Below are 20,714 nucleotides of genomic sequence, written 5' to 3'. Positions count from 1 at the left end.
TATGTCTAAAACCTAAAATAAACATGATGTGGTTGAAAACACTGAAAAGTGGTGATATATGACAGCTCTGAGCGTGCCTGTCTCTGGCTCAGTGCCAGCCAACGCGCGAAAGCACATTTGAATTTAGCAGTTGATCACGTGATGCACTGACCGTTCTAATCACACAGGTGTGATTGTACGCTCCAGGGACCAGCCTAGACTGAACACACCGGTGTGATCGTACGTGTGAAAGGGTTAATTCAAAGAACAAGAGAAAAAAGAGAAAATCACTCACTGCTCTTGAATGAGTAACTTTAGTAGCTTTAACAGGGATTGTTGCAGGGAAGACTATGCACTTTTATTTTAGATTTAATGGCTTTATTTAATTTCTGTATGTAGGCTACTATTTCTTACCTGAATACTATTGTTAGACCTACATGACAAACTTAAAGCACTGTTTATTTCATTTGTATATTGTGTTTAGGTTAGGCTATTTGTTCTTATTTTTGTTTCTTATTTACTGACGAGTTTAGTCGTATTTTGTAGACTAAAATCTTATGGTATTTAGTCGGCTAAAAATATAAATTCAAATAACTATAATATGACTAAAACTATGGAATTTTAGTCAAAAGACTGACTAAAACTAACTCTAAATTTGCAGTCAAAATGAACACTGGATTTTGGAAGTACACTGAAAAAAAAACACTTAAAGGAACAATGAACATATTTAGTCTCTTTCTGAGCTTTTACTGTTGTTTTATTTGAATTGAATTGAATTGAATTGAATTGAATTGAACAACTTTATTAATCCCGGTAGGGAAACTGGTTTGCCACCAACCATACAGCCATCAAACACAATACACAACTAACAAACAATAAATAATTCTGCATTAGAAGACTAATAAAACCTGATTAGACACAATTTAAAAAAGATTCAATATCACAGTTCAAAAGTATAAAAATACAAACACTATAAAAAACAAGGATAATATTTAGTAATTAACAATGTTCGTTGAAGTATCTGATCGCTGCGGAAATAAAAGTCCTTCTCATGCGCTCACTAGAGCACAAAGGCATAACCAATCGCTTACTGAAAGAGCTTCTGAGTCCCTTAAACAAATTGTGTAGTGGATGGCCTTCAAAAAGCAGGATAATTTTTAATTTTGAACTTATCCTCTTCTCCACAATAACCTCCAATACATCTGGGTTAAGACCAATAACTGAACCAGCTCTCTTTATCAGCTTATTTATTCTATTTATTTATTTATTTTTTAAATTAAGCATTGTCAGGAACTGTTGCACCAAATTGAACATGCAGCAAGTGTTTTTTTTTTTTTGTTTTTTGTTTTTCATTCATGGACTACCGATTTTCCACGAGAAAAAAAAAATTTTGAAATGCCATGCATTCTTGAGGAATTTTTTTGTAAGTATAAATCATGGACATCACAGATCACCCTAGAGGTCTTTGAGCTGTAGTCAGCCTCCTCTAGATTGATTTGCGTTCTTGGATATCTATCTAGTTGATAGATGACCTGGTGTCCTCCAAAAGGCTGAGGTAATCAGTATCCCTCCTAGCAGATCAGACTTATGATGAACAAAGGTTTTTGGGGTCACGATGGAGGAGAAGATCTGGAATAGCCATATGCAGCAGGAAGAAAAAAAAGTATTATGGTCTGAAGGCATTGGGAGCTGCGTGTGGGTGGCAAAGTGGGTTTGGCTGCCAAAATTTTACTGAAGATGCTCAGATTTGGTCGGTTGAGTTGCTGGCATTCACGGTCGTTGTGCTGTGCTCTTAACTGTAGTGAGTCTTGGCTAACCAATAGCATGCCAAGGCCTGGCGCGGCCCGTTTGCTGGTATGCCTCATAAAAAATGGACTGCATCGCATGCAGGCAGTCACTCCAACCCACAACTGCAGAACATCCGCCACGTGTCCGTAGACCAGAAGTCTGTACACTCCAGTGGAGGAAGCAAAGCCAAGTTAAGATGCAAATGACACTCCGATGAATTCATTTCATTTCATTCCTCTCTCAAAGTATTTCTGATGATTTTTGTCTACAATGCAGATGTGCTTTTTGAAAATTTCAGACATTTGCCAGACTATTGCACATAACTGGCTGGAAAGCCAAGACACCCCGCTGACAAGGCAACAGCAGAGAATGTTGCTGGCACACCAGTCCAGAAATGAAGGAAAAAAAAGAAAATTCATAGGAAGAAAAGGGAAAAAAAAAGCCTGCTCAGTGGTCGCAATATATTCGCTCCCATCTGAAGAGTTTTGTGTATGTGTGTGTGTGTGTGTGTATCTCCTCGGCATTCATTCCCATCCTAGTACCACATGTTCCTCTCTGCATTCTTTCAGCTGGTTCTCATCCATCCAATGTCATTCTCCTCATTTTCCTTCCCACGTGCTCCTGTGGGTCAACAAGAGCCGCACGAATGATAAACCATCCCATCGGTGATCAGGATGGGCCTTGCACTCAAACGCAGCGAGCAGGCCGCCCACTCTCTCGCTCCATGGGAAGACAAAGAAGCTCCACAAACATGCAGGAACAAAGTCCAGCTAATTTATTGCACTCCGGCCAGAGGGACTCGAGCCGTAACAAACAGCCTCCTGTTGAGAGGCCTGTGTACTGTGGCCAGAGAGTGGGCTGAGTATTCAGACCTGGGTCAAACTCTGGATAAAACAAAGGCACTTTCATTTACCAGAGGATTCACAGAGCATGACACGTTTGGCAGATTAGGCTAATTGAGATTGAATGGATGATATTTTGTATCCATTGTTGCAGCTAAGTAGCATTTGACAAAGCTTATCCTGAGGAATTTGAAAAACTGTTTGTTATCATTGTTGGGGAGTAACTAAAATATGTAGTAGCAGTGAACAGTAGCTCATCTGTTTTCAAAACTGTATAGTATTGCTGTTACACACATTTCTAACCTAACAATTGCTTACATTTTATTTATTGTTCTTTAAACTGAATGTTAACTTTGACAACGTTATACTATTACAATCTCATTTAAGCTAGGTTAAATGATTGATAGCCCTATTTTTTCTTTTTTTCTTTTTACCCATTTAGTGTATTTTAGCTGCTGTTTTGTTAGTTACTAGCTACCTACATTTTCAAAGGAATGGCTTGACTGGAGTTTCGCTGGAATGATGAGTAGCTTTGGCGAATTTGGCATACGTTTTCAAAGAAGCTTTGATAACACTGGTTGTGGGTGATCCAATATTAAAGTGCGGAGTGGGAGTTTTTGTTTGTATTGTCTATGGTTTAAGGACAGGTGCCGTTTGCAACAAACCCAGAAGTTAAGAGATTTTAACTGCAGGTCGGCAGCATGTGTGCGAGTCTCTCATGTAGTTCAACAGTACATTTGTTTTAACAATCTATTTGATGACTATTCAGAAAATCTCTGTTCAGCACATTTGTAACTTTTATGCAAGATGTATCTTGTGTCAACACTGATGCCAAACAGGTGGCTTAGTTCGCAGTCTGAAGTGCTGACCGGGAGGGCGCACATGCCACTTTATGATCCCCAGGAAATGAACTAAGCTCCAAAGGTTTTACCTGATATAGTACAAAGCTCGCACATCTCTGTGAACAATGGTTTGTGCAAGATCTTGCATGATATTGCTTAAACTCTGGCAGAAATTCAGCTTTTTTGTCTCTTTTGATTCTTGTTAATACTAGTGCAAACCATAAGAATCCATTTAGTGGTTTTTCCATGTTGGGCACGAGTCACAATTTGAACAGTAGAGCTTTTTCCTATTTCCTTAAAAGGTGCACTATGGCTGTGTTCACACTGCGAGCCTTAGTGCTCAATTCCGATTTATCGCTCCAATTTTTTTTGTATATCTATTGTTGTTTTAAATGTGGCCAATATCAGATTCCAGTGTGAACAGATCATGGTCCTGAAATGACCTGCATGTGCAAAAGAACGATAAAAAGACGTCACGCAGCATGCAGTCATATGGAAGTAAACACAGAGGACAAATAAAGTAAGTGATGATGCATTTATTTATAGTGTGATCTGCCACGGAAGCCAGCAAATGTATGTGCAGGCAATATAAAAAATAAAGACGAGTATATATAGCAGAGTTTTTCAACCTTTATGGTTAATAGAACCATATGGTTAAAAACAATAGACACTGTACTTCCTTGAAAATAAATTCCAGCACAAGGCTACAACAACCATAATGAAATGACCCTTCACAATAAATAATGCTGTACAATGGTCTCTGTTAGAAAGCTACATATGGCAATTTATCTGTTCAATAACTTACTCACCCGTTGAGTCATAAAAACGCAATCTGTGTGTTGCTTTTACAACATTTCAAATACCTCCGTTCTTGCCATCTCTGAAAAGCCAAGACAATGTTGATTCTTGTTTTATTGCGAGCTCTGTCACGTTCTCTTTTATCAAGCAGATGCTCCTTTGTTCTGCCTTTTTTTTCTTGTTTTTTTTTTACAAAAAAAAAGTGGTTCCCCCAGAGGTTCGAGATGTATGCCTCATTTCCACCGAGCAGGACAGGACAGTGCATTACAATTCGGGACGGTAAACTCTGATCCGGCTTGCGTTTCCACCGCCAATAGTATCCTTACTTGATAGGCGTGGTGTATGCCGGCAAGTAGCAATCATTCTTTTGCGAAGAAGAAAGTGACACACTAAACAACAATGGAGGAAATACAACAGATCTTGTTCTTGCTTCTCGACATGTGGCTGTTTGTCACAAGAAGAAATGGTATTGTGTTTCAACATTATAAAAAAAAAATGACACCCTTTTGTGTTGTTCCCCATTCCCCTTGTAGCACGTGCACTAGTAATGTAGTGACGATTCTCTGTCAACCAATCAAAGTTCTGCAGTGAGTCTAGCTTAGCTCCACCCTTTAGTACCGAACTATTGTGCTAGGTACCCCAATGGAAGGGTCCCAAAAAAGTGGAATTAGGGTACCATTCACAACTTCTGACAATGGAAATTGTGTACCGCACCGCTCGGTGGAAACGGGGCATTATGGCCTGCCTATACTGGCAGCTATACTGAGCTGCCTATCTTGACCAGAACACTCCCGTAAAAGAGATTTTAATCTCAGTGAGTTTTCTTTCCTGGTTAAATAAAGGTTTATATTAGTGTGCTCCATGTCAACCTTTCTCGCTCAAGGTGACAACTAACCTATGCCACTCCCACATGCGTCAAAGTAAGCAGGAGCAACTTAATAATAATAATTAATAACTTCTCTCTATTTACAGATATCACGAGACACTCACGGACAAGTGACACAAGTACACAATTTCAAGAGAATAGCATCCAGCTCGGTCTAAAATATAAACACTTATAACATGCTTACCATAGTCAATTAGGGAAAGACAAAGACAAAGTTTTGGAAGAAGGATTGGTGTATTTACTTATGTACATTTTGTTAAATGTGAACAAAAAAAAGTTACATAGTGCACCTTTAATTGAATATTTTCAGTTACCTGTCATTTTGCCAAAATTTGCCTTTTTTACAAATTGTGTTTAAGACAGTGAGGGAAGGCAAGACAGTAACAGGGTTTGCTGGTATATTTTTGCTGTGAGGAAGCAGTTTGTCTTGTTGTATGCCCTCAGATTTAAGAGACTCTAAAATACAGGCATGTTCTTTAATTGGCTTTTATGCCGCCTTGTGATAATCGCTAACCTCTAAAATACCCCTATTTTTCCTAGAGGCCAGACATTTCTTTTGGGTTTAATAGAGCATCTTCCTACAGATGTTCCACAGAAGTCCTTCTGGAAAGTCTGTTACCATCCATGAAAGTGTTACAGAGCAAATATGTAGGGTGTAACTTATTTTTTCTGATCGCTTTTGGCCAAAGCTGCTCATGCTTTGTATATAGTTGTCTGCTATTTACAGCAGATATTCTGCACACAGGAAGTGGATAAAGGAGTGACTACTTTCTCTTCTCCTTCTCTTATTTTTTTTCTGCTCCTTTTTCTTCTCCTCTGTTTTCTGTAATAATTTAAATAGTTTTTTTTTAGGTTATTTTACAATTACACATTTGTTTTTCAACTAAAGCATACGTTTAATTTTGTTTTGCATGCACTGATACAGTATTTTTCTTTTAGGAGATGCATATCTTATTAGTTGTTGTGTTATCTAATTAGTAAAATTCAATTGCAGCATAATAGTCTCCTCATGGTACAACTATTGTAAATAGTGAGTCCTGTAAAAGCTGCTTTTCCCAAGAGGGGTGGCATGATATAATGAAATGTGGTGGTCGCTTTTTCACTATGCTAATTTAGTGGGAGTTCACAGAACCATGTGCTGAGTGTGCGTTTTTTCCCTTCTTTTTGGTCAATAAAGCCTAAATGGAAATGGCGCTTTCATTGATTTGCCATTAGTGGACAATTGATTCATTCATGCACATGAAAAGGTTATGGATGCTGATGTGTGCATATTATTTTGTGAAAATGGTTCAAGGATGAGAGTTTGTGGAAGGTAGAAAGTGTCATAAATTGAATCATGCCTGAATGTATAATATATACTATATACCCATTCTCTTTTTACTTTGCCATGGTTGTAATCTAGATAATGTGGCTATTGTGGCATTTATATCAACAATGTCCAGCCATGACCATGTTGATTTCATGGTGACCCGAGATGGTTTGTTCCGACTGCTGAGCCCCCGACCCTTTCAGTGTGTGTCTGCTGCACTATTTGTTGAAGCCCACCAAATGAAAGCCTTTAGTCCCACTCTGTCTGACCTTAATTCAATAATACACCAGCTGACATTTTGACTAACTTGCCAGACTGACATATTGAAATACATTGAGTTTACCGTGGTATCGATTTTGTGTTGTTTAACAACGAACAGTTCAAAGTGTCAATTCTATTAGTTAATATCTCAAGAGAGCACTTTGTACCTCACTCATTCCTTGACATTTTTTTGTGCATAAGTTGGTGACGGAATGCATTTTGTGACTTTGAAATGTCAATAGCTTATTTTTCTTTCCAGGCGTATTAATTGATTTGTAATGCCAGCATTTATAAGATTAGCCTGGTGAAATGTCTTTTCACCTCCATAATCTGCCATTTATAAATGATGTATGCAAATATTTTTTTATTTCTCCAGTTTTGAGGAAGCTTTGATGGTGTTAAGACCTTTTGACGTGATTTGAAGCATGATCTAAAGCTCTTCAATTGAGGAACTATAGGAAGTATTCACTGCAATAGCATATGTGGTAGCTAGCGGTGACTTATTGGTAAAGCACAGACTTTTATTTCAGGTTGATCTTGCATACATTTGTTGAGCATGAACCCCAACTTCCTCTATCTTAAATTTATTTTACTAATATGACTAATAATAATTCATGTATTTCTGTTCATTTAGGTGTTGGTTGATATTGAAGGATTAATGATTTTACTGGAAAACATTCTTCTCGTGAATCTTTTTTTTTATTATTATAAGTCCTGTGGCATTACCATTGTGCAGTGATGGAATCAGAAAGAAAAAACATGATGCAATGAACAAACATCAAAATGAAAGTAAAGAAAAAGCCCCTCACAGACGACTGCTGCATAAACTAAAACAAAACAACAACATAAACTCCAGGCCTGGTCCTCTCTCTTCCACTGCTGTCACTCCTCCTTTTATCCTTCCAGAGCTCCTCCGTGGGACTCGAGGCCAGTGTGGCACGCTCGCTCTGTTCTCACAGCTCTCGGCTTCGCTCCGCCTGCGAGAATACTGTAACGATTACCCTCTTTATGTATTATGCCATTTATATGGTACTTCAAGGTTAAACAAATCTGAACCAACTGATATTAGCACAGTACATGTCCAAAACTTGTATTATCAATGTACGATGTCCAATGAATAAATGATTGAGAGAATGAGAATGAAAATGAATGATAAAGAATAAAAGAATGACTGAAATGAAAAAGAATGACAGAACAGAACAAATGAAAGATTGACCAAAGGAAAAAATAAAAGATTGGCCAAAAGAAAGAATGAATGAATGCATAACTGAAAGAAAGAGGGAGTGAATAACTCAAAGAATGAAAGACATTTGTACTTTGTGAGTCACTCGGCATGGAAGGTGTTTCCTCAACAGTTCAGTCCTTTATTCTGACAAATTAATTGATTTTCCTCTCTTTATAGCCCATACAGCTTTTCTTCATGAAACTACACAAAGGAACAAGGCTGTTGTCCCTGAGAGCTCTTCTCGCATAAGTACCACATAAGGGGAAGGTATTCTGTTATTGACCTGCAGGCATTCTCATGGGTAGAAACCATAGACAAAAGCCCAGGCATGAGAGCAGAGTGGACAGACCGGACAGCCTCTCTGTAGGCACTCTCAAAATATGACGGCGGCCCTTTCAGACACTGAAGCCGGGTGATGACACATACTTGGCAGACTGAAAAACACATCTCCCCACTGCCTGTGTCTTTCTCCCCCGCTTTTCACTTGCTGGCACAAATATAAAACAATTGTGCATGTGCAATTGTGACTCAAACTTTCAGAAGAATATCTGAAACCATTTTTTGACGTTAAGATAAGTTATTTAGATAGCTTTAAGTTAAAAAATATTGACCCCGGATGGACTTGCATTTTAGGAACACTTGCTAACATCCATGCACTTTGGCAGAGCGAATTTACTCATTAAGCTAATCATGCTTCAAGAAGTGTATCCGTCCGATTCATAAAGAAAGACAACCCATGGAATATGGTTGCACTGTAGTTGGTCGCTTTTGATTCCAGAGACTAGACACTTTGTATGGTTTGTTTTGCCTTTGGCTCGAATTATAAGCCTTTGTTTTGGATCTAGCAAAGCTGTACTTGTCCGAAAACATTGAGGTCGCAGCCTGCTATCAACACTGCAGCATTTAAGCTCCTCTCATGGCTGCAGAGCTTAATCTTGCTCCCAGTCTGAGGGAACTGGGATCTAGATTACACAGGACTTATTTTGGATTTCACTTCTCATTAGAGCTGCGGTCATCCAAAATGTAACAACGTACCAGTCACGGCAAGGATAGAGTGATAAGCAAACATGCTTTGACAGATGTGGTCACAGTATCCCCAGCATGCTGATTGGACTCTAGATGAAATAAAGTGCCCAGATTCGGGATTGCGTGATACCACCGGTCCCCTGAGAGTTGTCGAGAGTAAGAATGTGCTCCTGCATATAAAAAAGCTGCCACTGGACTCCTATTCCTGTCTACATCCTCTACAGGCAAGAAGTATCAACCCATGCCAGAGTTTCACGTTATTTGTCTCAGTAACACCAATTAGAATCATTCTAGGGAGTCAGACTTCTTCGTGCTGTCAAGCCAAATCAGGCAGTGGCTCAAGAATTCATGTATTCGTCATACAATCCGAGAACCTCTGTTGTTCCTGATCTTCAGTTACAATCCAGCTCTAGAGCTCCAAGTGTTCCTTTCTGATTCACACTTTATGCGAAAGCTGATCTCTGAAGCCCCTGCCTGCTGGCCCTGGCACAGTCTGTTGTCTTGTCTGAGCTGCTGGTTGTCGAGACTTCAGGCCATGGAGTTTGTTTTCTCTTGCTCTCCAAAGTATCCAGTAAATTGGCAACTCCTTTCAATTGATTCAGAGGTGTAATTGAACCACAATAGCTCTGGTGTTATCCATTTGTATGGAAGAATAAAGATCTAATTTGCTGAATGGTTTGGAATAAAATAAAGAAGGTATACCTTAGGGAGAAAAAAATCTGGAAAGTCTACTAAGACAGTGAATCTATCAAAGTCAAGGCAGAAATTTGAAATGTGTCCGATGATGGAGAGCTTTATCTCATGGAGAAATGTAGTTCTCGATGCATCTGTTTTTCTTGTGAACTTTTACAAAGTAATGGCCGCAATTTCAACGTGTCTTGTCAAAATTTTCCCTCAAGACTGCAAAGAAGCTGAAGCATAACATTAGTTCTTTTTGGCAGTTTAGTCTTTTGTAATATCTCCTCACTTTTCCTAGTTCCATCTGTTCTCATGGGGTAGGAGTAGACGGGCGTTCGCTGCTGGCGACTGTGCAAGTGTGCTAGCTAGTAGCAAATGATAAAAGACTTTGGCTCTACAGCCAGGGATCCATTGCTCTTTTTGCATCAAATCTTTCTCTTGTAAACATGTTTCCATTAAACCTTTTGTCTCCATTCGTTGTTAATTACACATTCTTGGCACCATTTCTGTGAAGACTGATTATTCTGTCGCTTAGATGGTACGTTATCGCACTTGTCACGTATTTCCCATTGCATGTTTTAATTACAGCTTATGTCATTGCTTGCGCTCTCTAAGGAGACTAATTACACTCGACGGTTCAACACCATCTTCATGTGTGCAGCCGTGTATTCACGATCACAGGGGGTAGAGGGTGTTTGTTTCACAGCAAGATACCACTGCCTAGGGTTTGAATGACATGGATTTTGGCACGGATGACTGCATATGGAATAACGTAACTGCTTAGTTGCTTTGTTTACACATGTTTGTGGTGTTTGTTTGCCTTGAGGGCTCTCAGTCTTGTTGGGCGGCGCAACACAGGCAGACAACGTGGGCACAGTATGTGTCTATGGCCACTAGAGCATATCCCGCCCTGCCTCCCCCATTCTCTGCACAACTCTATGCTTTTATGAGGCCTTCTTCAGACATATTTAGAGTCCCAAAGCCTTCTCCCAGGGAGGGAGAAAATGGCTGATTACTCCTTCAACTCGCTCTTTTCTTGCATTTCTGCATTTTTCATTCCCCTTAGATTTTATCTTTCTCTTTGTCTTTGAGTTTCTTTTTGGCAAATTCGGATCGCTTTGATTGACAGACATTTGGTACTACTTCGTGCTTGCTTAGAGCTAAATGGATGTCCCTGTTTTTCTGTTTATCACTTATTTATTTTTGGTCAAGTGTGCGGTACATATCCTCAGTTTCTAAACGTTGAGGAATGTCAGAATCAATGTAAGGTATTCTCACATATTGATTTGCAGTTTCTATTGATCTTTATGATCCCTATGAACGGTTACATCATATTATAATTAAAACTGCATATATCATTTGTAAAATTGTTTTTTAATATTTTTCTTTTCTTTTTTACTTAATTTTAGACTTAAAATTTAGGGTTTCATTGTTCATTGTAAAAATTGGGAATAAATCTTTACACAAAAACACAGGAGAAGTTTGCTATATGACTAATGACTTTGTCAGCTTACATGCAGATTTGTACTTTCACACATGGTCTCATGCCTGTGATGTGTGTGTTTTAGTCATCCCCTGTTCTTTTATGAAGAAGACTGCTGTGTTAGGAAGACTAAAGGCTTTAGCAAGTGACGAATGTCAATCACAACACTCATAGTGCAGCTCATACAATAGCAGAGCAAGTGATGTGGGATGAGGACAAACTCAACCTTCACTCTTCAAAGCAATGTCCTTGTGTGCACTGTAGTGAATTAATTGACAGTTTTATAAATTTGAATAATTCTGTTAATGCCATTTGACTCTATTTGGATCACCAACTCTTTCTTTTCTCCACACAGCCGTGCTATCAAGACCAACCAGGACCTTCTCCCTGAAACGCCTTGGATCAACATCTTCTACGATGACTTCTGGGGGACACTTCTCACCCACAGCGGTAGCCATAAGTCCTATCGCCCACTCTGCACACTCTCCTTTCGACTCAACTACGCCCTGGGTGCCTTAGATCCCTGGGGTTACCACCTGGTCAATGTGGTTCTACACTGTGCCACGACTGCCCTGTTCTCTAGCCTCTCAAGGCTGCTGCTTGGGTCGGGTTGCTGGAGCCTGCTGGCTGGGCTTCTCTTTGCCGCTCACCCCATTCACACAGAGGCCGTGGCGGGCATTGTGGGCCGGGCCGACGTGGGAGCCGCCCTCTTCTTCCTTCTGGCCCTACGCTGCTACATATGCCATTGTGCCATGAAGACGAGTGCCCACAGGCGAAGCTGGACGTGGTTTTTGGCCACCTTGGCATGTGCTTCCTTCAGCATGCTGTGGAAGGAACAAGGCGTAACGGTGCTGGCTGTGGCTGCCATGTACGATGTGTTTGTCTTCCACAGGTTTAAGCTGCAGCAAGTTCCCGCTCTCTTCCAGAAGGTAAACAGTCTTTATCTGCCATTTGGAAAACCAGCTGTGTTTTTTTTTTTTTTTTTTATGCATGTATTTGATTTCCTAAACTCTTGCAGTGGCCCGGCAAACTATGGATAGTGCATGTGTGTGCTGGTGGATAATTTGTATAAACGTTCATGTGTAGTGTTTGCTTTCCATCAGGATAAAATTTGGAAAACATTTTGGCATGCATGTTCAACTGAGTGAACCGTAACAAACCGTACAGTTTTTTTTTTTCCTTCTTCGTAATGGACTAGAAAAATGCTAGCCAAGGGCAATCAAAAGAAAATTGGTGTTTGTTTGGTGTATTAACATACATGCATCTGGCCAGAAATGTTTGTGTTTTCACTTGGCAGCACACGACGATCTGTAATTACACGAAAACGTTTCTGCACCACATCAAATTTCGGTAACCTTATTGCATCTATTTTCACTGCCCTGATTTTGAGTTTACTGAACACTGGCTCCTTAAATTTCAATGACCCGCTCTGCTTTCTCAAACTACCGTTCATCTGAACCCGACACGGGTGAAGTCAGTCCCCTGTAAACTCCTGTTTTTAATGAACCCTTTATAATTGGAAAATTTTCAAGTGAGGCCGGAAAAGCCTGGCTAACATTCTGAAATTGTTTTATTAACGGTCAGAGTGAAATCGCAACGAATGCTAATGACGTCTAATGATGTGGATGTATTGTGTTTACATGAGAATAGTATAATTAGTGCAGCAATCACTCATAAACATTAGAAGTCAGTGTGTGTGCGTATAGAGTTATGGTGGAGAAAGCTAGACAGGGAAATCAATGATATTAGAAGGATTGCACACAGAGGTGCCCTGCTCCTTAGGGCAGATCTCTGTTCTTCCAAGAACCCGACTATCAGGTCGAGTTTTGCTCAACCCTGTCTTGTCAAAAGGATTTACCATCAGCTCTCAGAACACAGAGACATTCGTAACCCCCAGCCAATCAGTGCAAGCTGTATTGGCGTGTGCACAAATGTGACTAGGATTAGAGACCCATTGAATTCTCATGCCAGGGTGTAAAGATAATGTTAATAATGTAAATTCATGTATTTATATTCCTCAGAAATAAACCATGGGGAGAATTCCTCAATTCCACAATAAGTGCCATATTGGATTGTTGGTGATATTACAGATTTATTTATTGCATCTGTTGATACTCGATATATTGGTTGATTTTGAATATTTAAATGTTCATGCTTATTTCCTGTATTTTTACATTTAGATAACCATTGTCATCATGTAATGCGTTAATGTTTAAAAACAGATCTTTAGCAGATCACAAAATAAATATACATTTTTCATTCTATACATAATTTTGTGATCCCTAAATTCAGTTGACTGTAGTTTTTATTTGTTTAGACAAAATAGTATAGAACTTTAATATCTGCCATTTATCGGTTATCAGCCATAACATGAAAATAATTGGCCAGAATTGTAATATCGTGCATCTCCCAAAGGGACCTTTGCAAAAATAAAAATATACAAATTTCACGTTCTCACGAGAAACGTTTACTAAATCGTGCGATAGTTTTCTCGTGCACATGAGATACGTTTCTCGAGAGTACTTGATAGTTTCTTGTGCGCACATGAAAGTCTGTATATTTTTTGTTTTGCAAAGGTTCCTTCAGGGGCTCCGTAGGTAACAGTTGTTTAGATTGAGAATTTATTTCAATGAATTTATTCATTCAAATAAATGCATTTAACATAAATGGAAGACATGCTCTGCGTTTATTGTGTGTTAGGCAGAAATGTGCTCATACCAGAAGAAAATGGGGCAAATTTAGACCTTAAAGTTTATTTCTGACACTTATGGGCACAAATCATACAAACATTGTACAGTACACCAGTGGATTTTGGACCAGCATGGCTTTTCATCATAATGGCCTGTGACATCTCAGAGAGAGGCTGAGCTGTGATGCTGTCTGCCTTTGGATTATTCATAGATTGCAGCAGACAGGCCCTCTAATGGCACATCACTTCAGCCCGGGAAGCCTGGCCTATAGGTGTTAAAGAGCACGATCTCTCATATCTGACATCTCTTCTCACTCTGATTGACCATCTCCCCATCAATCATCAGCTCTTCTACTAGCCCAGCTGTCGTTTTAATTAATCCATACAGTAGAAATGCTTTGCTCTGCAGTGTGCAAGGGAGCATTCGCTTGTCAGCAAACCCATGTGCTTCAAATATCCTTTCTGCATCATGTCCCGGCTGTGTTTTCACATTGCTGTCATCCAGTTAAAAAGTCTTAGCATGTTGTCAGAGGCAAATAATTCCAGATTTACTTCTTTGAGTAGAGACCGAGTCACTCTGACTTATGACAGCTTAACATAAAGTAGAGTCGAAGGGGAAGCCAGAATTACTATGTAAACACATAAGCATCAAGGCGTATACGATCCGCAAGCCCAAGGACAAATACCTCTCATCTGCCAGGCTACAGTGCGGCGATAATTCCAGAGATGAAAGCTGGATGGGTTTTAGTGAGGAGACAAACTGCTTCCTACATCCAAGGGCCCGAAGACTCATTCGACGTAATGAGACAATAAACTAAATAGGGGGGAAATAGACTCAAAAACACCAGCGTTTGGATGCACATCTGTCAATGTGGCATAATAAGCACGTCTATAATTCTCTCTGCAATGCACTTTTTGGTGCAATACGTCTGTGGGCTTGCTTAATGTGTGAGGCACAGGGACATATTAATGGCCGTTCATCGTCTGTCCATATTAGATGTGCAGGCGTGTATGAGAATAGCGGTGTGATCGTAAATTGGGCTGCTTATCTGATTGCGCTATGCAGTTTATGACATCATCCCATAGCTTTATATTGATGCTAAATCAGGATGTCTGCTATAAGTAAATGCTCCCTGGGCAGCTGGTCTAGACTCAGGACAATTACTTACGGAGATGGATGGTGCTTTCGATTCAATAATCTCAAGTTTAAGAGGGTCTGGATGTTGTGAGGCTTCTAAATTGCATTAAAGTGTTTTTTAGAATCTCCCTGGACTGTTCCGAATACTCAATTTATTTCCAATTTTCTCTAACTTGAATTTGTATTTACGTTATACGAGTAAAACCGCAGTGTTTTGATATGCTTATTAGTAGAGTTAAGTCAAAATGGATGCCACATTTAATTTGATGCGAGTGAAAATAAGGCTAAAAGGAACAGAAGTTCAGTCCGTTTAATATTGGTACCGTCTGTAGTGGTCAATATTTAGTGACGCTTCATCTTAAAATGGCACTTCAATGCAAAAAAGATTATTCTCATAACGACAAGCACGTAGTGATGTTGTGGAAATTGTTACAACATTACAATGTACAAAATTGGAAGATCAACATTGGTTTTGAGATTTGCTAAAGATTACATTTAACATTAGTTTTTAAAGATTAGATGTTAGAGAGTGTTAATGGCAGCAAGTTAATCTAAAGGAAGAAAATGCAATAAATTAACTATTCAACATCAGCAAATTCATGTTTACCAAAAGTGACCAATATTGATAAATGAGAAAATGTTAATAACCGATATGGTACTGATATTTTATACATTTCTGTCCCTAAATTATACACATTTCCAGCTTTACAATTCACCTGACTCATGTGAAATCATTTTGAGAGATATATTACTGTACCTGAGTTGGACTCGATTGCACTGACATGGCTATTTTTCTTCCGCAAATTCAAAAATGGCTATAAAAAATAGACTTATATCTTCTAATAGCATTTTAATCCCCTTAACTTGTAACTCAGTGTCAGAAACCCTTTTTCCATATCGTTGTAATCATTCACATACTAACGCTCTTTTGCCTGGATCAGGCTGTAATGTTCTGGCTGCGCATTCCTCACACCTCTGCTGTCTCTCCACAGTAATGATAGCCAGACAGACGTATCAGCTGTGAATGCATAATGGGCTTTTTCTCTTTCCATTAGAGCCGGGATTCCATTATCCCTGCAAACAGTTTTTGTGGCTCTATTATGGTTTCATTGTTGAGAAAAATCACACTTGCATTTAAGGAAATCAAGCCACGTCTTGGGTTGCATTTTACTTCTACACTACGAGCATGTTAGAAGTAATTTAAAGCTCTGTTTTAAAATCCAATGAGCTGTCTGCATCCTAACATCGAGTGACCGATTTGTACACTTCCGTCTACACATCCGTGTAGAACCCAAATATGTGGAATATTCTACTCAATCAATTGATTCTAAAATAGTTTGACAATGTATGTTGAGTAAAACAATTACATTTTTAAATAAAATAAAATATTTTATTGAATACTTTACAGTATTGTATAAAATGTGTATTGTCAAACGTGTAATCATTATTTCTCCTGCCTTGTCGCAGTGCATTATGTGATATATGCTATGCTAGAATTTGTCTAAAATTAGGTATCTTGAATACTTAATCAAAAAAGACAATTGTTTTTCTTTTTTTTATGGAATGTTGCAGTATTTATTATAAATGATTTATCCGTTTTAATCCCTCGTAATTTTAAATCATAATAGCTTTCTCCGCCACTTGCAGCAACATCTCTTCTGTTCTCTGAAGACGTGTTTACTGGCATGAGGGCGAGAGAACCTGTCACTCACATGAGATCACGGCAATGGCAAACCACAACCATCCCAACAAATCAATTAATTCCCAATGGACAAAATCCAAAAAGTCCTGCCCTACTACATTTTGTCTTGTTCAAGAAGCAGTTTCACTCGCCGTATCATATACGTCCCAATAGGGAATAAAAGACTATCGCAACTTCCATTTCATATCAGGATTTGTACGTTTTGAAACGGCCTCCATTGGGCACCTGTGATGCCTAAAATGCAGTCTAGGTAGGCAGTTCACTATGTTTCATAAGTCTGCACATGCGTATGAACATGAGAAGGAGAGGGAATGACTTAAGTGCATAAGCACATGTTGAGTTAACAGGGAGCTGTGTTTTAAGCGCCTTTGGCAGCGTCTCCCAGCGAAGCTCTTGGGGGATTTTTATTAAGAGTCCTGGTAGAACTCTAGGATGCTTTTGGTCATTGCTCACCCTTTTAAAAAAGCCTCCACGCTCACAGCCAATCAAAGTGTGCTTGCTGAGATGTTTTACATTTTATACTCCCAGATTGACGCAGATTTTCAAACTTTATCTGTAACCCTCAGTCTAAAACAAAATGAATTTTTAGAGCAGGTCAAACCTGCATTTCTGTGAATGTAGGTTTTAAAAATCTAGCTCTCACGTATAACATTGTTGGCACTGGCAGGTATTGTATTTATGGTGTAATCAGTTTATCTTTATGTGGAAAATGCCGTTTTATTAGCTCATTTTCTGGAACAAGTTAATAGGCTCATTTTCAGTAACAGATACTGAAGTTAGATACAATTAGCACAGCACGTTTGGCATACACACCTTTCAGAGTGAGATCACAATGGTTATTCATCAGCATTAAGCTGTAAAATGTCTTTCCTGAGGACTTGGCAATTTTACTGTTTTTCCACAGTACAAACGGCATTGTTGGTAAGCTAATAAGGTAAATGTGTTTTGTGACAGAATTTTGCATGGCTTTGTGCTCTACAAGGGAAAAGTTATTTAGCAGTTGTTTATCTTTTTATATTTGTGTTACAATTTGTTGAACTGTAGTTTTGATTTGGTAAATATGTCATTAGAAATCAAATCATAGAGATTAAATAGATAGGTAAATAGACAAATATGAGAAACAGCTTTCCATAGTTAAATTAAGGACATCAATAACAATCTAGAAAGTAGTAAATAAGTGTTATGTATTGAAATAAAGTGTGCAATAGCAGTATGTGAAATAGTGGGTGATATAAACAAACATTATGAATTCCATTTCTGCCACACAAGAAATAGCTGTCAAACATAATTATATGATGAAATGAAAATTCAGTATTACATAACATTTTTTGAGATCATAATAGTGACAATGAGGAGATACTAACTTAAGACATGAAAAAGTTGAGTTTTTGGTTGTAATTGACTAGTTTTGACTGTTTATCTGTAGTATCTTAGCATTTTGCATCCATAATGCATTTATTTCATAATATTCTTTAAAAAAAAAAATGGGTCTAACTATACCACAATATACATGTTTTTTTATTGAAAAGAAATTCAAAAACTACTAATAACATCAATGAAAATTTTGACTCGGGTATCCAAAGTAAAGGCCATGAGAGTTGTGTTTTAATGCAGCATGTTTCTACCATCTTTTTCCTATAAAAACAATGTGGTATTTGATAAGTCTGGTGATTTCACTGTGTGGGTGGTTCAGTTCAGAAGAAGCCCTGGTATGTCAATGAAGCATGTGTTAAGTTCAGCTCTGGGTGTGTGTTGCTGTGTTTTAGGGAACAGGTGTGAATTTATTACATGGCCTTGTGTGTACACATGGTCACGTACTGTATGCACACTCTTGCACAGATGGCATGTGAATGCTCTAACGCCTTCTGTCAGTGTATGATGAAGTGATGCTTTGTAGGCATCACCCCGTACAAGAGCACCTGCCCACCAGGAGCACATTTATATCAGTCTGTATAGCGGCTTCAAAAATCAAAATGGCTGCAAACTAAATTCTTTTTTCTATTGTTATCTTGTTTTCCGGTCTTTTTTCACAATAAATGGGAATTTGAATTAAGGTAAATGCTAAGCTCTGTGCATGCATATATCATGAATTAAAATAATCTGCTGTGTCGTTGAGGTCAGCAGAAGCGGTGACCCTGCTGTGCATTCGGGCATGTCACCCTTTGCCCTCACCCTTTGCCCTCACCCTTTCTTTCTTCTCTCAAAGGAGCACAGCAATATCCGTGACTTTTCAGAGATAGTAATTCAGAGATGAACACAATGTGTGAAGGACTCAAATCCGTTTTGGTTTTCCTAACACACAGGAAACAGATCTGCATAAAGGGGCGGAGTCTAGGACTAGAGGGGACGCTGTGCTCTCCACTGCCACCTTGTGCCCTCTTCACGTTGTTTGGACTGTTTTGTACAAGAGATGAAACATCAGTTTTAATAACCATATTTTAATAAACATCAATTATTGTTCGCTAAGAGAGTACCTTGGTTTTTGTTAACAACCAAAAATCATTATTTATTTATTTTTTCAATAAAAAAATGTTTTAGTAAATTGGTTTGTTTATGAATTTATTAAATTTAGGGCTTGAAGGGTTGAAATATAAGTGAAATCATGTAAAAAGGGGAGTAGTTTCAGAGGTGGAGCAATTTCATACATTTTGGTAAAAGCTTCCTTCCTTCCTTCCTTCCTTCCTTCCTTCCTTCCTTCCTTCCTTCCTTCCTTCCTTCCTTCCTTCCTTCCTATTTTAAGTTCAATAAAATGTCATATCAACAACAAGAGTATTTGTGTTATGTATATTTTTTTATATATCATATTGCCAGATTCTTGGCAATGCACAGCCCTAATGTTTATATGCATATGAAGAGTTCAGATGCAAAAGCCTCTAAGTGCCATCTGAAATTTTCTTCTAGTACTGTATGATCATTTTTATCAAGTTTGTATATTTAAGTTCAATAATTTCACTTAAATGGCAATGCATATTACCTATTCATTGTCATTTAGGTGAAATTACTTAAACGTTCAGTATGGCATTTTTCGCCACTAGGGGTCGCTAACCTATTTACAATAACAAAGGAGTAGATTGATGACGCAACATTTGCTAAGAATTATGGATCTTGTCGTCAACGTCAAGCCGACTGATCTAATAATGTTTATGGATGACTGAATACATCAATGCTTTTATCATGACTGTGATATTAAGCAGTTTGGGATTGCTAAGAGACAGCTTTCAGCTCCAAACGCGACGTGAGTCCCGCGGATATAAAGGAATACGGACATTTCATTCTACACGCAGAATTACTACTCACTAGGGCTGTCACTTTACGTTCGAAAATCGATTGCACAATCGATTGGACCAACCAACGCAAGTTTCGAAAACGAAAATAGGGAATCGATTTTAACGGTCTTTTCTCGGAGCGCGTCCAGCTCGTCACGATCTTGTCACGATACGCCCGCTGCGAACGCGCGTCACACAGCAACTGCAGGCTCTGACAAACACGCATAACAGCAAATTATCCTTCTGCATAATGCGTCTCTTTTTACCACAAAACTGTGAATTCTGCCGGTATGCAGACAGTCTCATGCATTCAGATTCTGGCTACGCGTCTACAATCGCCAACGTAGGCGAAATTTGTTTGACATTTCTAATCGTAAACACAGCCATGTTGAAGACTGAGGTAATGTTTTTCATTTATGCTATGGCAGTCCACTCTACTTATTGTTTTTCGAGAATGTTGCACTCCTGTTTGTCATTGTGTACGAAACTTCACGCCAATAAATCATCAGAAATATTGCAGACTTGTGCGCGTCTCAAGCGCCCTCTTTACGTTCGTCCTAATGCCTGTTCGTTGTCCGTGGATTTGCCCATATTTTGCGTTTAAAATGGAAACGTCTTTAGACATGGAAAATCGATTTTACAATCGATTCAATGAACACTTATGCCTCAAAAATCGAACAGGATTTTTTCACAAAAGTGACAGCCCTACTACTCACAGGTCAGTTTATTAGACAAATTAAACTTGTGAGGTAACGCAGCGCTGTTTCACTTGGTCTAACATTACACTAGCACACTAAACTGC

General features: G+C 38.8%; 1 protein-coding gene across 2 annotated transcripts in view; it reads left to right on the top strand.

Moving 5' to 3' along the window:
* tmtc2b (transmembrane O-mannosyltransferase targeting cadherins 2b) overlaps positions 1–20,714 on the top strand; it is a 121,520-nt gene that overhangs the window by 39,054 nt on the left and 61,752 nt on the right. For both annotated transcript variants that reach the window (XM_081372956.1, XM_081372955.1), the window contains exon 2: positions 11,473–12,046. In XM_081372956.1, coding sequence (XP_081229082.1) covers positions 11,473–12,046 — 574 coding nt within the window. The remainder of the gene's footprint in view (positions 1–11,472; positions 12,047–20,714) is intronic.

The sequence above is a fragment of the Scardinius erythrophthalmus genome (assembly GCF_964197995.2).
Source record: "Scardinius erythrophthalmus genome assembly, chromosome: 8".
NCBI lineage: Eukaryota > Metazoa > Chordata > Actinopteri > Cypriniformes > Leuciscidae > Scardinius > Scardinius erythrophthalmus.
Note: the sequence above shows the minus strand (reverse complement) of the source record. Positions and strands in the feature narration are given on the sequence as shown.